The sequence below is a fragment of the Hordeum vulgare genome, chromosome 4H (assembly GCF_904849725.1).
Source record: "Hordeum vulgare subsp. vulgare chromosome 4H, MorexV3_pseudomolecules_assembly, whole genome shotgun sequence".
NCBI classification, from domain to species: domain Eukaryota; kingdom Viridiplantae; phylum Streptophyta; class Magnoliopsida; order Poales; family Poaceae; genus Hordeum; species Hordeum vulgare.
Window position 1 is genome coordinate 13651448 of NC_058521.1, and position 16832 is coordinate 13668279.

At 44.4% G+C, this 16832-nt stretch overlaps 2 protein-coding genes across 3 annotated transcripts; one reads left to right on the forward strand and one right to left on the reverse strand.

Annotated features, from left to right (window-relative positions):
* Positions 1-5054: 5054 nt before the first annotated feature.
* On the forward strand, positions 5055-6160 carry LOC123447338 (senescence-specific cysteine protease SAG39-like). The gene is made up of 2 exons (XM_045123931.1): positions 5055-5487; positions 5568-6160. Exons 1-2 carry the CDS (start codon positions 5055-5057, stop codon positions 6158-6160), a joined length of 1026 nt encoding a protein of 341 aa, XP_044979866.1.
* A 267-nt stretch (positions 6161-6427) lies between these two features.
* LOC123447339 (pinin) lies at positions 6428-13699 on the reverse strand. Of its 2 annotated transcripts, XM_045123933.1 has the most exons (11): positions 13610-13699; positions 13392-13499; positions 13245-13304; positions 13007-13141; positions 12771-12887; positions 10804-10875; positions 10061-10144; positions 9856-9956; positions 9455-9539; positions 7966-8363; positions 6428-6587 (listed from the first exon to the last, which is right to left on the reverse strand). In XM_045123933.1, the coding sequence occupies exons 1-10, from the start codon at positions 13682-13684 to the stop codon at positions 7983-7985; spliced, it is 1218 nt and encodes a 405-aa protein (XP_044979868.1). In that variant the 5' UTR covers positions 13685-13699; the 3' UTR covers positions 6428-6587; positions 7966-7982. The 2 variants fall into 2 exon arrangements, with proteins under 2 accessions (XP_044979868.1, XP_044979867.1); XM_045123932.1 differs by lacking the exon at positions 6428-6587 and having other exon boundaries at positions 7812-8363.
* Between the last annotated feature and the right edge of the window lie 3133 nt (positions 13700-16832).

Consider the following 16832-nt stretch of genomic DNA (forward strand, 5'->3'; position numbering starts at 1 on the left):
CTGGTCGACAAAGAAAAATGAATACAATAGTTAATTATTACTTACTTGATATCAGGAAATGAACGAAAAAGAGGCCGATGAACGAAAGAGGCCGATATATATATACCTTTGAAGCATCTGACGCGCGCTCTTCCATTTGTCAGCGTCCCAGGTTAACGGGTCCCGGACTTCAACCACTCCTTGATCGGTTCTAATGATGAACAATATGAAGTGGGACCTGCGCACGTGTACACACGCAGTCATGCATACTCATCAATTACACTTAACATCAGGTAAGCAAAATGGAATGTGTACAAGACAGTAACACTCACTTGAATGCGTAGGGCCAAAGTATTTCTTTTTTGGTACTTTGTCGCTTCAAAAACCTTAGCAAATCATCCGGTGTATCCTTGTTGAACTTTTCTATTGTCTCTTGATGAAACGAATACGGGTCAATGAACCCAAAGTCCCAGATTCCTGCCAGCCTGCATTCACGAATCTTCATTCTGCATAGTAGCGTACAAAAAGAATGTCTCGTGAGTGATAATTATACGGGCAATGAACGCGAGCTTAACTAAATAATTAAATTACACAAATAAATCACTTACAAACAGTAGCAGCTGACGATAGCTTTGTCGAGGGCACGTCGATTGTACATCTGGAAAAAATCATCGAACCCAACCTCCACACCGTACTCTCCGAAGTAGTGTTGATCCTGAACTGCCGCCATGATACAGTCTCTCTTTTGCCTTGCGGCCTCCAAGTACCAACCATGTAAATTCCATAGTTGGGTTGTTAGAGCACTAGGATTTTCGACCAGAGGCTGCTCGGGCTTATATTTATATACCACATCAGCAATAGCGTAACCTACGTCGCCCATGCGTGGACCGGACACTGAAGCATATCGTCATGCCACATCCAGTCCTCGTACTTATCGTCGATGTTTCTCCACTGCGACCCATCAGCGGGTTGTCTCAGCATATCGTCTTCCTTACGGTCTTCTTTGTGCCATCGCAGCAACTTGGAATGCTCTTTGTTTCGGAACAAACGTTTCAACCGTGGTATTATAGGAGCATGCCACATCACCTTGGCAGGAACCCTATTCCTGGGGCGGTCGTCGCCCTCAACATCACCAGGGTCATCTCGCCTGATCTTATACCGAAATGCACCGCATACCGGGCAGGCATTTAAATTCTCGTGCTGACCGCGGTAGAGGATGCAGTCATTGATGCATGCATGTATCTTATGCACTTCCAATCCTAGAGGGCAGACAACCTTCTTTGCTTCGTACGTACTGCAGGGCAGCACGTTATCTCTTGGAAGCATCTTCTTCATTATTTTCAGCAGCTTTTCAAATCCCTTGTCAGATATTCCATTCTCTGCCTTCCATTGCAGCAATTCCAGGGTGGTGCCCAGCTTTTTCTGGCCATCTTCGCAATTTGGGTACAACAATTTTTTGTGATCTTCTAACATGCGCTCCAACTTCAACCTCTCGTTTTCACTTCCGCAGTTTATCTGTTCTTCACGAATGACCTGACGAAGATCATCATCAGACTCATCAACAATGTCCTCAAGTTCAGGCTCGTCTTCCCCCATTTCAGTATCACCGTGTTCACCGAACATAGGATAGTTATCATTATCCTCTTCTTCTTCATTGTCTTCCATTACAACCCCTCTTTCTCCGTGCTTGGTCCAATAAAAATAACTGGGCATGAAGCCTTCTTGCAACAGGTGGGTGTGTATGGTTCTTGAGTTAGGGAAATTCCTCTTATTCTGGCATTTTTTACATGGACAAAAAATAAATCCATTCTGCCTGTTTTTCTCAGCCACATTGAGAAAACTATGCATGCCATTAAGGAATTCGGGACGACGTCGATCACTGTACATCCATTGCCGGTTCATCTGCATTATATAAACTTATCAAAAACCATTATGCTAAATCATCATGACTAAATTAATTAATTAATACAAAAAGTTCATCACACGTTAAAACCAAAGTAGCGTAGTGACCATACATATATAGTTCTCATAAAAACACACACTGAAACCAACCATAAAAACTCTCTCTAATTAATGCATTTAAAAACAACAACAAATGCGATCAAAATCGCAACAAAGGTAACAATTGACCCGACGGCATAATGATACCAAGCCTCTTTACTAATTGCATATTCTCTAATCTTTCTAATCTTCAGACGCATTGCGTCCATCTCGCTCTTGTGACCATCGACGACACCGGCAAGAACCTTTTCCAAGGTCATCTTCTCTCTTTCAGTTTTTTCCAACCTTTCTTCAGTTTTTTTCAATCTTTCTTTCAGGCCAACATTTTCTTGTTCAACTAAGTGTAACTTCTCACCAATAGGGTCGATTGGCATTTCCGGTTCCACTACCTCCTAGATAAAAATATCTATGTCAAGTTGGTCGGCGTAATTAATTGTCATATAATCAGAAAATGAATATATGTAGTTACAAAAGATAATATACCACATCTGAATCATAGACTGGACGAGGGCCAACGGGGACGGATATCAAAACCATGACGCTATACATATAAAAAAAATCTTACACAATAAGAAAATTATATACAAGTAAATATGTAAATCATACAAATCAAAATTTGTTTTGGTAAATAAAAACAATAGGCTCACCAAGGTTGTGTCGGTGACGGGGCGATCGACGGCGGTGAGGAAGGGGACAAGGCGCGCGACACTAAAAAAACCACAAATCATAATTAAATTTGAGCTCAAATTGCATATGTATACATAACAAATGATGAACTCTCTCTAGCTTAGGCATTTCATCAAACACCTAGCTAGCACAACAAAAATGAAATGAGCAAGAAAACGAGCAAAACTTGCAATGCCGGAAGAGGGAATGTTGATGCTAACCGTAGGACCGATGGGTGCCAACAATCTTGACAAATGGTGGAGAAAAATGGGGATGGATTAGAGCTCCCAAGAGGAAGGAGAGAGCAAAAATGGAGTTGAGCTCGAGCTAGAAAAAATGGGGTGGAATATAGGGTGCTCAGGGAGGAAGGAGAGGAGGGCTTTAGGACCGGTTTGTGTCAAAAACCGGTGCTAAAGGGTCTGACAGCGGGGCCCTGCAGTTGCTGCAAAAATGAGAAAACCTTTAGAACCGGTTTGTGATACAAACCGGTTCTAAAGGGTCTGTCCACTGGGCCCCCCCTCCCTGCAGCAAACGGTCCAAAAACCTTTAGGACCGGTTTGTGTTACAGACCGGTCCTAAAGGCCTTGCGGCCATTTGCTGCAGGGAGGGGGCCCAACGGACAGACCCTTTAGAACCGGTTTATATCCAATCCGGGTCAAATGTTGTTGGCTCAATGCCCTGTTTTCTACTAGTGCATTATCAAAAGCTAAGCGTGGCAAAAGTGAAATGAAATTATTTTTCTTTTGCCACACAATGGCAATTGTGATAATTGTGAAAAGTTAAGAGTGGCAAGATGTCAAAATCTAGAGTGACATAAAAAAAATAGCAGAAGCTAGAGTGGCAAAAACAAAAAATTCCCGATGTTGTGAGTGTACGAGTGTGGTGCACATGTAGTATAGCTCCCTGTTGCTACCTCATGCATGTAAACAGACTATGAGAAGGTCCTTATATATTCCTCCAAATAGTTGTCCACTGACAACATTCGATTGAACTACCACATGTTGGTCCATCATTGACTTCTCCCCATATCATATATACCTACATGGTTGATCGTCATCATCTCTAAATCTTTTGGCATGCAACTATACCAACTCAATGTCACTATGTATGAGAAAAGGCTAACCTTAACATGCACCATTCATGCTACTTATGTTCAATAAAGATCCTACAACTATACAATAATCAGATGCAATAAATTTATATGCATCTTAGTTCTGATTATTATATTATTAATTCATATACTTACTGTTTCATACACTGATATTACTGAAATAATTGAAACCAATTTCAACAGCAATATGCAGGGTATAATTTCTATTTCCTGAAGATTTTGTGAACCAAGGCACATTGTACTCCTTGCGCAAAAAAATCGGTGGGTAAGAGCAACTACGGCCGACATATCAAATAAGACCCCCTAAATGCCTGCGGACACGTCCGGTTAGTGACCGGACATGTCTCCTATTTATCCGTTCGTACAGCCACACTTCTTAGCCGGACATAGCAAATATGACCCGCTAAACACATGCGGACGCGCCCGGTCAGTGATCGGGCGTGTCCCCTATTTGCCCGTCTGCGGAGCCATACTTCTTATTTTCTTCCGCATATATCCGGTCACTTGCACGTGATTGATGGAGAAGAAAGAGAAAAAATAATGAATACGGAAAAGAAAAAAAATGATCCGGGATGAGGTCGCGTCCTACGTGACGGATTGATCGGGTGCGCCCCGGGCGTATCCGTGGGTCCTCATATCCTTCCTATATTTAAGATGGATATAAGGGTTCGGAACAGCCCAGTCATATGGGATGATACGAAGGTTCGGTTGGATCACTTATCTCTTGTCCAATCATTAATCGAACGCGTCTGTGGATGTATGAGGGGTCATTTGAGACGTCTAATTGTAGATGCTCTAGGATGACCATCCTAAGAAAGGTCTAAATGGTTATGTTGCTTTGTTATTTCGTTATTATTGTTGCCATCGTCGTGCGTCTTTAAACTCTCTTTTATCTTTGCTCTGTTTGGACAGTTTTAAAATATATACCTCCGTGTTTGCAATACTTGTAATTTTTTATTCACCTGGCATGGACTAGGGTCAGTCCTTTATTCTCACTATTTTAAAATACTTCCGTAACTGCAACATACTTCCGCTCGTATTTTTTTTACTGAACGCAACCATTGATTACAAGGCCCAGAGTTGGACTAAGCTAATGTACCATCCACAACCATAAGATTGTTTATTCCAACTGGTAATTAACTTCGCCGCCACGCTGTTGTCCATCGATCTCCACACCGTATCTGCTACGTACATATGTATGACTACAGCTATATAAACACATCCATTCCACCCATTGTTGACAGACCAAAGCACCACCACCAAAGCTACCAGTAACTAAGCACTGATCGAGCAGACCATGGCCATCCCCAAGGCTTTGCTTCTTGCCATCCTAGGCTGCATCTGCTTATGCAGCAGCACTGTTCTGTCAGCACGCGAGCTTGGCGACGCGTCCATGGTGGAGAGGCACGAGCAGTGGATGGTGAAGTACAACCGTGTTTACAAGGACGGCGCCGAGAAGGCACGGCGATTCGAGGTGTTCAAAGCCAACGTTGCCTTCATCGCGTCGTTCAACGCCGGAAACCATAAGTTTTGGCTCGGCGTCAACCAGTTCACCGACCTCACCAACGACGAGTTCAGGGCGACCAAGACCAACAAGGGCTTGAAAAGGAGCGGCGGTAGGGCTCCAACTGGGTTCAGGTACAGCAATGTCAGCGCCGATGCACTTCCAACAGCTGTTGACTGGAGGACCAAGGGTGCTGTCACTCCTATCAAAGACCAAGGCCAATGTGGTAAGTGGATTTAAGTAGTAGCATATAGCATGTTTCCATATAATATAATTGAAATTACGCTAAGCACAACACTATTGCAGGCTGTTGCTGGGCCTTTTCGGCTGTGGCGGCAACCGAAGGCATTGTGAAGTTGAGCACAGGGAAGCTCATCTCGTTGTCGGAGCAAGAGCTGGTTGACTGCGACGTCCATGATGTGGATCAGGGTTGCGAAGGTGGCGAGATGGACGACGCCTTCAAGTTCATCATCAAGAATGGTGGCCTCACCACCGAGGCCAACTACCCATACACGGCACAAGATGGACAGTGCAAGACTAGCATTGCAAGCGATAGTGTTGCAACCATCAAGAGCTACGAGGATGTGCCGGCCAACGACGAATCCTCTCTTATGAAAGCCGTTGCTAACCAGCCTGTCTCCGTAGCTGTGGACGGAGGGGATGTCATATTTCAACACTACTCGGGCGGGGTGATGACCGGCTCTTGTGGAACTGATTTGGACCATGGGATAGCGGCGATTGGCTATGGCATGACGAGTGATGGAACTAAGTATTGGCTACTGAAGAACTCATGGGGCACCACATGGGGCGAGAATGGTTACCTCAGAATGGAGAAGGATATTTCTGACAAGAGTGGTATGTGTGGCTTGGCCATGCAGCCTTCCTACCCCACCGAGTAGGAGATATACATTGCCACCTATATCTCTACAAATATTGCATAAATATATGTATTTTATATTCATGTATGTATCTTCCTTTACACTACCTAGTTCTTGTTTGTAAAGTCATGAATGCTCCTTGAATATACATAACAGAAGATATATGACCTCGAGCTTAAGTGTTATATGGTGATGTCTACACCAAAATCCATCTTGTTTGAATCCACTTTTCACTTGAACACATTTTTTCCTGAAAATGAGGGAGTACCTCTGGCCTTTCCATCGATCAATGCACAAAACCGTCTTTATTAAAGTAACTTATTACATAAGTATCAAGAAAGGAACGCCGATTGTTCCAACTCAGGCATCACATATCGGTTGAACAAAGCTTGAGTTGTCGTCTTCAATGGGCTGCACTTAGAGTCTAGAGTACCTTCGATTTCCCGTGCTGCAGTAAGCACCAAGTACGTGTCCAGTAAAAAGATTAGAAAACTCATTGTTAAAAACAATATCCATAGAGCCCAACATAAAGCACAAATTGCCATAAGTTGTCTATAACCCTGAAAACTATTTCCCAAACATATTAGAAATACTAAGATATGGTGGAAGGTCGAAAGGCGCATAAACTACTCATCACACAGGGGGCAAAACTGCACTGAAGAAAACAAGATCTTTATTGTTCTTATTCGTTGCAATGGCAACACTTTTAGCTGATTTTCCAGTTCCTCTTTGCGAGATTTTCTTTTGTAAGAATAGTCCCCATCATAAGTACTACTCCCTCCGTACCTAAATATAAGTCTTTTAAGATATTTCACTATGTGTCTACATACGAAGCAAAATGAATGAATCTATACTCTAAAGTATGTCTATATACATCCGTATGTGGTCCATTAGTGAAACTCGTAGAAAGACTTATATTTAGAAACGGAGGGAGTAGTATATGAAGGTCTTAATCTTAAATGTCACCTTTGAGTTTCTAGATATGTTTCACGCCAATTGACTGTTTGTATTTATCTGGTCGGCAGACATGAATTGGCAGAGGAAGACCCAAACGGATGGAGGCTCCACCTAACCACATCGATGATACGCAAACATTCCACTAATTGAGTCCACCGCACCCATTTTGGACCTGTGAGAGCTCGCCTAAAGCTAACATTTAGCGGTGCAATGATCATGACATCCGCCACAGTTCCATGTTGTGGTTGGGCAATTTGATGACGAAAATTATATTATTCACTGAGGGGCAAGTCCTCCAACTACATACGCGTCCTTCCAAAATCACGTTTGGGTGCCGCTATTAACGTATAGAAAATGGAAACCTAACAAAGGGGTGATATTATTAACAGAAACTTTCATCACACTTTTCCTAAAGGGAGAGTCAAAGAGATCATTTTCCTAAAGGGAGAGTCAAAGAGATCAGCAAGCGGTCATTTCCACTCATTAGAATTTTCAGATAAACTAGCAAGGAAAATACAGTGCTAGAAGGAAATAGAACTATTGGCACGATTAAACTGGTTTTGCCAAAGCATACAACTTGAACGTACAGTGATAGAGGTCATCAACAGTACCGCAACACCTGTACGCTAACGGCGCAGGTGAAGAACAGGTTGATCGCATGATGATTGTTTTCGCAGGTTGACACTTGATCGTAAAAGAGCAGACGCAGAGTACGTACGAATGACAATAACAATAATGAAAAGTATGGATATGGCCTCAACAGCAAACACAGCTCACAACATTCCCAAAGACAAAAACCCAACAACAATACAGTCACAACAGAAGAGGGCAACTACAACGATATAGAATCATAATGCGTAAGTGCCTACCTTGCAAATAACTTTGCCTACTGTGCCTCCTCGGGTACAGGGGCAACATCGGTAGCCTCTTCAGATGGCTTGGTCGGGTCCTCGTTGATCGCCTCATTAACGCCAAGCACTTCATCCATCAGGTCGTCCTCCGCGGCCATGTCGTCCACGTCCACATCATCATCCTCGTCGTTGCCACCGTCGGGGATCCGCCGAGCCTTGGGGCCATGCTCCGCCCTGTGTGTGTCCAGCTCCTTGTCCATTTCCTGCATGTTAGCAGGCACGTTCCCCCTCCGAGCATTCCGGGCATTCTGAATTCTTTCCAGCTGCCTCTCAACGTTAGACAGATACTGCTCCTCAACTTGCTTTTGAAACTGTGTGAGCTCCGTTCTGCGCACAGATTTCCATTCTTCAAATGCCTGCAAGAATTTATGTGAGTTAGGTTAGTCTGGATTGACGGAATCAGACGACAACTTGTGATTTAAAAGAACATACTCCCTACAATCCATATTAATTTTTGCAGCTTTCGTACAATTTTGCACTGAAGTTGTACTAAAGCTGCAACAATTAATAAGGGTGTAAATAATTTTGTCAAGTAATATTAAAGGTGGCCCCCAGGAAAACATGCAAACAGATGCTGGAAATGGGACTACTACAATATTATGTGAAGTTCTCAATCCATTATTGCATTTGGCAAAAAAGATGCTGGTAAGGTCACTATGAGCCACCATGTCCCTTCACTTCGGATGTGTATTCATCAAAAGAAATCACAAAGCTGCTCCCGAACAAAGTGAATTATCACATGTGCAACTGATGAACTGAAAGTTGGCAACACGCCAGAAAGTTTCCCAGTAAATTTTGGAATTCATGGTATGATGATGCACTACAGCATAATTTTGCAATTGAGACCATTATAGGTGACTTCATACTGTGCAATGTAATTAGCATTATCATAAAAATATGTAAATACCACAACATCCTCTCTGTGCTATGAAGACCAGCCACAAGCGAGTTATCGTAATTCCCACGAGTTACCAGGTTCTTGAGTGAACAGGGAACCCTCACAAATCCAGACTGGTGTTTGTACTTTCCGTTTTCATCAATACTCCCTCTGTCCTAAAATAAGTGTCTCAACTTTTTACTAAGTTGTACTAAAGTTGAGGCACTTATTTTGGGACGGAGGAAGTATTTCATAACAGAATTTTTTTGGCAACGCATTGATCTGCTTAGTATTCACCACAAGATACAAAGGCTGCACTCTAGTGGTTTAACTGGTAGATAATCTAAAAGGTAGACATGAACAGCACAGCAGCAAAAGACGATATTGAATTTACTGCTGCCATTTTCACGCCATGCATAGCTGAAGTGTTTCAACTTCCAAATATGTACTAAAAGATATAGAATAACTAGAAAGGGAAATCATCCTTCAAACATGTGCAGACCACGCAGGGGGCTTTTAATATTTTTTCAAGATACAACGGAAGTTTTTTATTAACTTATAAGAAAATACCTTTTCCTTGTTTTGCTCAACAATAAGCGGATCATCAACTATTGGTTTAGCCGGCATGTAATAAATAGCTGGTTCAGCTTTTGTCCTGAAAATACAAATGGAATCAAACAAGGAACAAACATATAGTATAATGAGTGGATATGGAAACCCCTATAGACATCAAACATCAAGATTTGCGTACAATCAGAAACGCATCTTCCCTCAATTTAATTGTCAATATGGATACTTTTGGACCAGGAATAAAAATAACCTGCAGCATGCACAAAAAAAAGAACAGGCGCATCAAAAAGCAAGTAGAATCCAACTACGCAAATAAGCAGCACAATGGAAGGAAAAGGGATACTGATCATTTATCAAAGTCAAAGTGAAGAATGAAGAATGATGTAAAGCAGTGAAGTTACCTTAAGAAACTGGACAGCTTTTTGTGATGCTCAGACCACTGAATGTACAATAGCTCCAACCTCTTTTCTTCTGACTTAGCAGCTACTCGAGCACGAAGCGTCTAAATAAGAGCATATCAGGATTAAATCATTTGGCATACAAACACACACAATTTAAAATGACTTAAAACAGATGCATGTCACAGAAAAGTGAGCGGGAGATTACCATATCACGCCTACGCTTCTCAGCTGCTTGCTCCCGCACTTGCTGCCGCAATCTTTCACTGTCCTCACGAGCCTTTTGATCAGCCTACATTCAACCGATCATTTCAGTATGTCCCGACATGTTAAAGCTAATATTGAGAATATAAAAAAAAGCAATATGATCATCTGCGAGGCATGTAAACTTCCAAGAGAACACACTAAATTATGTTCCCTCAGGAAAAGATATTGAACTCCTCAAAGTTGGAAAAGATCACTGATCTCCCTCAGCTCTAAAGTTCAGTTAAGAATAGTTCAAGAATTGCTAGAGTGGCAACTGACACCCATGCTAAATATTTTATATTTATTCGAATCTTCTATGCACATCTCCTTCCCCATGTTTGAAAAATACATGATGCAACCACACATGTAAAACCAAATAAGCAAACAGTACACAGAGGGGAGAAAACATCTAGACACAAGACAAGTAACAATAAACATTTAAGTTAAAAAAAAACTTTGAAGTGATAAAGGGTTAATGTTAAGACCTCAAAAAACAAATGCAAGCCACCTGAGTTAATTGACATTACTGTAATACAAGCCTAGAGCCTTCCATATAGTGCCTGGCCCATAGACACACCACGCAATTTTCAATATGAGAACCATGTATGAGAATAACATAAACTATTTAGTTCATAGCATCCTGTGTATTATTTGAATGGCTAATGATGAACACAAGTAACAAAATGTATAAATATAGATAAGTACCTTCTGCTGAGCCTCTGATCTACGCATAAAAGCCTCTGAGTTGGAAAGTTTTTTGTTCTCTTGCTGAAATTTCTGCATTGGCAAGCATGAGGAAGAATCATATAAACTGAAATATTCACAAAGGTGAACAAAATGGGTTCTGAAATCAGCTGCATTCCTCTAAATTGGACTAAACACATTCAACGAAATGAGGCATGCATAATACTCCCTCCGTTCCTAAATATAAGTCTTTTAAGAAATTTCACTAAACGTCTACATACAAAGCAAAATGAGTGAATATATATTCTAAAGTATGTCTATATACATCCGTATGTAGTCCATTAGAGAAATCTCTAAAAAGACTTATATTTCGGAACGGAGGGAGTACATGTCAAACTCCCTCGACGCCAAGCTACTCATAGTCTACACCTCTCTCGGTGTCTGATTTGACTTGAAGAGTGTTCATTCATATTAGGTAATCATAGAAGTTGTGTTTCCATTAAATGTATGGTAGTTCTGCTCGTTAACTTTAGCCAGCAGACAAACTAGTGCTTATTGACCATATAGCTTGCAAACACAAAGCATTTGCTATTATCAGTGCAAAGTGACATGACTTTAACACTGTATTTGCAGATATCAGGTCACATAGCTTCACATCAGGCCTCTAGAAGAAACTTTGCCACACCTATAGGTAGACATTAAATCCACAATGAATTATCTGCCCTGAAACCTCGCCCACAAGTGATCTAAAAGTTTATTCAGCAGACTTCTTTTCTTCATTCAGTAAGGGCGCTCTCGTGATTTTGTGTATCTGGGAGTAGGTACAACGAACTTATTGGTAAAGTTGAAAACAAGGGGTGCAATACAAAAGTTCCTGCAGAGCAAATTGCATATGGCAACTTCCAACAAACACAAAAATGACAAGCTTATGAAGAAAATTTCTTGCAGTAGCACCTTTTGGAAAACAATGAACAGACTTCACATGATTAAGGAAAAACTATAAGCAGACAGTGTTACTGAAAGTAATGGAAATTCCAAAAGATTGCCAGAAACTAAAGGGGCTGATTTTCCACGGCACAGACTGATATTTGAGGGCAATGAAGTTCAGCATTCTGGAAACACAAACCAGAGTACCAGACAAAACAAGTACGGGAAATCGATTAGAAGGATCTTGAAGATTTAATGGTGTTCAGTACTAATAACTTGAATAAGTTAATACTCTGGATGAAACAAGCAGAAATTAGTTATAAATGCACCACCCGTAACATATCTGGGGAATAAGGAATTTAACGTTCTCTAAGATATTTGAATACATTGTTTATAAACTATGCAGTCAAATAGAGCCATGCCTAACCTAGTAAGCAAAACTAGGAATGATCTGTTTACCGGACCAGTTAATAAATTGTCAATAGTTATGGCATAAAAGAAATGAGGATTTGGTGTTGGAAGACCACAAACTGATTGAGAAAACTGCTAAGTTGATGAAAGAAGCAAGAACCCAGTTGTAGCCAGATTGGCAAAATATCTTCTGCTTCATGCCAAAAGTTGCAGGACAAAAATAAAAACCTTGAGGATTCAAAATTTCACTTGCCTTTTCTACTTCTACTAAATTAGTATATTCTTACTGAGTGGCAGGTTAATTTACCATGTTAAGTTACACAATACCCAGTCCAAAGCAATCAAGAAATACTGAAACAAAAAGGAATTATCACGATTTCTAAGCACATGGATCATCTCGTTATACATCAGATGAATTTGTTACCTCTAGTGTGCCAACAAGAAGCTTCAAAGACAAAAATAAAAACCTTGAGGATTAAAAAACTCACTTGCCCTTTGTACTTCTACTAATACCGAACGGCGGGTTAATTTACCATGTTCAATTACACAAAAACCAATCCAAAGCAATCAAGAAATACTGAAACACGAAGGAATCATCACGATTTCTTAGCACATGGATCATCTCATCATACATTGGATGAATTTGTTACCTCTAGCGTGCCAACAAGAAGCTTCCCCAGCATTCTCTTGTTCCTCCTCACCAAGCTCTGGTCCTCTTCCTTGGGAGCCGGCCTCGGGAGAGGCTCTGGCAGCTGATTATCAAGCTCCTGCAAACAAATAATACCATATGAGAGATCTTCCACCAAAAGTACCAAAAGTATGGGGAACCCATACACAAGAGCACGCGCACACACTATCTCCTCCAAATTCCATTCCCCGTACTCACCCTCCTGGATACCCACTGGCTTCCATCCCTCCTGAACCCACCATTACTGGCTCCCCTCCTCTCGCCACCTTGAGCGGCAGTTGGCTCATCCCCTCGCCCCTCTGCGTCATCCTCATTAGTTCCAGAGCCATCCACCTCCGTACGTCGCCGCAAACACAGAGAAGATGTTAGGGTACTTGACAAACCAACAAAGCCCAACAGGATTGACGAAAACAAGTTACAAAACGAGGGATCGTACTTTAACCACGGCAGACAGAAGCCGGCGCTTGGGCTCGGGCTGGTCCGCCGGCTCCGGGGCCTGCATCAGAAACACGCGGGGAGAAAAAATCACGCACGGGAAGCAGAGGCAGGGACGAGAAGGGGACGCGAAGCGAGAGGCGCGCACGGGTCTGGCGAAGCCGCGGAGCGGGCGGGGGCCTCCGGGGCCCGGGCCGAGGCCGGCGGCGGGAGCGCCGCGTCGAAGGCCTCGGGGGTCGCGCAGGCGCTCGCTGATCTGCGATGGGGGGAGGAGGACACGAGGACGAACAAACGGGTCAGGGGAGACGGGTCGACGGTCACGGAAGGGCCGTGGGAGGGTAGGGGGCGGGGGAGGGGGAGAGGGACCTCGCGGTGCTGGCGCTGGAGCTCTTGGAGCTCGCGGCGGATCTCCTCGGCCGTCTTCTCCGCCGCGGCGGCCATCGTCGTCGGCGATGGAGAGAGGGGGGGAGGGAGGGTTTGGCTGCGCGAGGGAGGGTGGGGGTGGATGCGTTCGGGAGGGTTTGGATGCCTAGGAGAGTGATGTGGTGCCTGGCTGGGAGCGATCTCGGCCGTTGGATCTTGGGGAGTGCCGTCTCCGTTGCGGTTGGGCCGTGGTCGCTTGACCAGCCAGGTCGGTTGTTGCCGTCGGGTCAGATCGATGCACAATAGGTGCGACCAAAGTTATAAGTAGTTTTAAAAAGGTAGAAGAGAATCTAAACAAGGCATAACGAACGACCTGACAAGCCACATAAAAACACACACGCTTCCGAGGAGAAAAGCGTTGTCGAAGATGCATCTTCGCGTCATCGTCATCATGCCTCCGCGAGGATGACTCCGACTCCAACATCGACAACCACCAAAGGAACCCTCATCGCAAACCGCCATGTGTCAAATAGTTAGCCACATGCGTCGGTGACCAGGCAGCACTGCAGGAGAAAAGTGTTGGGATTGCGTCGAGCATGCGTCAGAGTCGACCGCTCGTCTTGTGTCATCGTCACCGCAACGGCCCATCCTCACCAGCTTTGAGTTCAAGAAGACAAAACGAGGCACGACGACTCCTCAAACACGTCAGAAGAGACCGACTACCAAGAACCATCAACAAACCTGACTCTGCACAAATCCGCGCAAACATCCGCATTGCGAGAGAGGCATCTATCGATTGCAATGTCGTGAGCATTCGTCTCGTGGAGCGCGCAAACGGGATTCAAAGCTCTTCAAGGTGATGCCCCCCCCCCCAAAAAAAAGGGAAGTGACACGTCAACGCCATCGCCCGACCCGGTCGAGCCTTAGGCTTTCACCCGAAGAGCAAGATTGGTTAAACGACACCCACAAACACTGACGTCGACGACCGGCAAGACACTGCAAGCTTTCGCCCTGGAGCATACCCAACACCACTAGCACCCTCGCGCATTACACTTCCGCTGACCCGCCCACCTCTTGCAGAGCCACCGCTCCCGCAGCACCACAGAGCCACCAAGCACCACACCTTCTCGTCAGACAAGAAAACGTCGGCAGTCCAGATCAGGCCGGATCTGGCATCCCACCCCCATGGTGACAAGAAGGAGCCACCAAGGCCAGCACGCCATCGACCCACCTAGGGACGTGTTCCACAAGGCAAGCGGGGGGGCTGCCCCGACTCGTCGGACAAGAGCATCCGGGTCGAGACCAGGCCCCCGTTGACGAAGCCGCCACGGCTACCACCTGCCAGCGGCACTGCCAAGGAGTCGTCACACCTGAGAAAAAAGCCCATAGGCCCGTCGACGACGCAGCCAAAGCCATTGATGGATCCATTGCCGGTGCGGAAGAAGCGGGTCGAGACTCCCCACCCCCGAGCTCCCGTAGTCTGACGAGAGGAAGTCGACCCAGCCGTCGTCGTATAACGCCGGGCTTAGTGTCACGCCCAAGATGCGACCCTATCCTCAATTTGGCACGAGGGCCTCATCAGGGATAGAAGCGCATCTCGTCGTGTCGCAAGAATGGATATCGTTACAAGTACATGTACTGAGAAGAAGAGATATATATATAAAGAATTGGCTTACACTCGCCACATGCTACATCAGAGTCACATCAGTACATTACATAATCATCAAGAGTAAGAGCAGGGTCCGACTACGGACGAAAAACAAACGAGAAAAATAAGAACGACGTCCATCCTTGCTATCCCAGGCTGTCGGCCTGGAACCCATCCTAGATCGATGAAGAAGAAGAAGAAAAAGCAACTCCAAATGTACAATCAACGCGCTCGCGTCAAGTAACCTTTACCTGTACCTGCAACTGGTGTTGTAGTAATCTGTGAGCCACAGGGGACTCAGCAATCTCATTTCCAAAGGTATCAAGACTAGCAAAGCTTAATGGGTGAGACATGGTTAAGTGGTGAGGTTGCTGCAGCGGCTAAGCATATATTTGGTGGCTAAACTTACGAGTACAAGAAATAAGAGGGGGAAGATCTACGCATAACGGACGTGAACTACTGATGATCAAATGAATGATCCTGAACACCTACCTACGTCAGACATAACCCCACCGTGTCCTCAGTCGGAGAAGGAACTCACGAAAGAGACAGTCACGGTTACTCACACAGTTGGCATATTTTAATTAAGTTAACTTTAAGTTATCTAGAACCAGTGTTAAACAAAGCTTCCACGTTGCCACATAACCGCGGGCACGTCTTTCCGAAAAGATTTAACCCTGCAGGGGTGCTCCAACTAGTCCATCACAAATTACCACAAGCCGCATAGAAATCCTCAATCACGAAGCTCGCGATCTCGTCGGATTCCCTAGTGGAAAACCTCAACTCTGAGATTACCCAAAGCATCACCGGAATCCCGATACACAAGATATCTCGTCAAAGGTAAAACTAATGCAGCAAGGCCGCCTGGCGTGTCGACGATCCCGATAGGAGTCGCGTATCTCGTTCTCAAGACACGATGGATAAGCGAAGCGTACGAGTGCCAAACCTCGAGTTTCCTCGCGGTGGACCTGCACGGTGCTCTGTTTTGGACCAACACTCATGAGGAGCACTGGCCCGGGGGTTGATTAAATTATCCTCGGGGTCCGGAAAGTCCCTATGCAATTTTATTAGGTGATTAGGCAAATGTAGTACCAATGCTGGGCCTTGCCAGACCAGCTTTAATCTAAAACGAATTATCAAGGGGGTCCCCATAACAACCCCGATCGTGTTAGGAGCGCTCAATTATGGAACATAACACCGGTAGCCGGAAACTAAGGGTGATGGGGTTATAGTCCTAGGGTAGGGTCATAGGCCTGCCCTGTAGGTCCTACCCAAGGACTACCCCTCACAAAGGACAAGGCCCTTAGTCAGCTCCGACTGAATTAAGGAGTCCCCATCATCCAGTCGGTAACAGGTCCTCGATCATCCAGTCGGAGACTAGCATTCGGAGGATATCAAGCTAACCGACTGGATACCACTCGGTACATCGTAACCCCCCTGGAGGGAAACGGTCGTACGTTTCCAGGTGCATTTAATAGCATTTAGGGCGTACGTTACCTGTAACGTACGCATTCAATCGCCACTACTCCACCCTTGTACCGGAACCGTTGTGGAGGGCAGCGCACTCTATATAAGCCA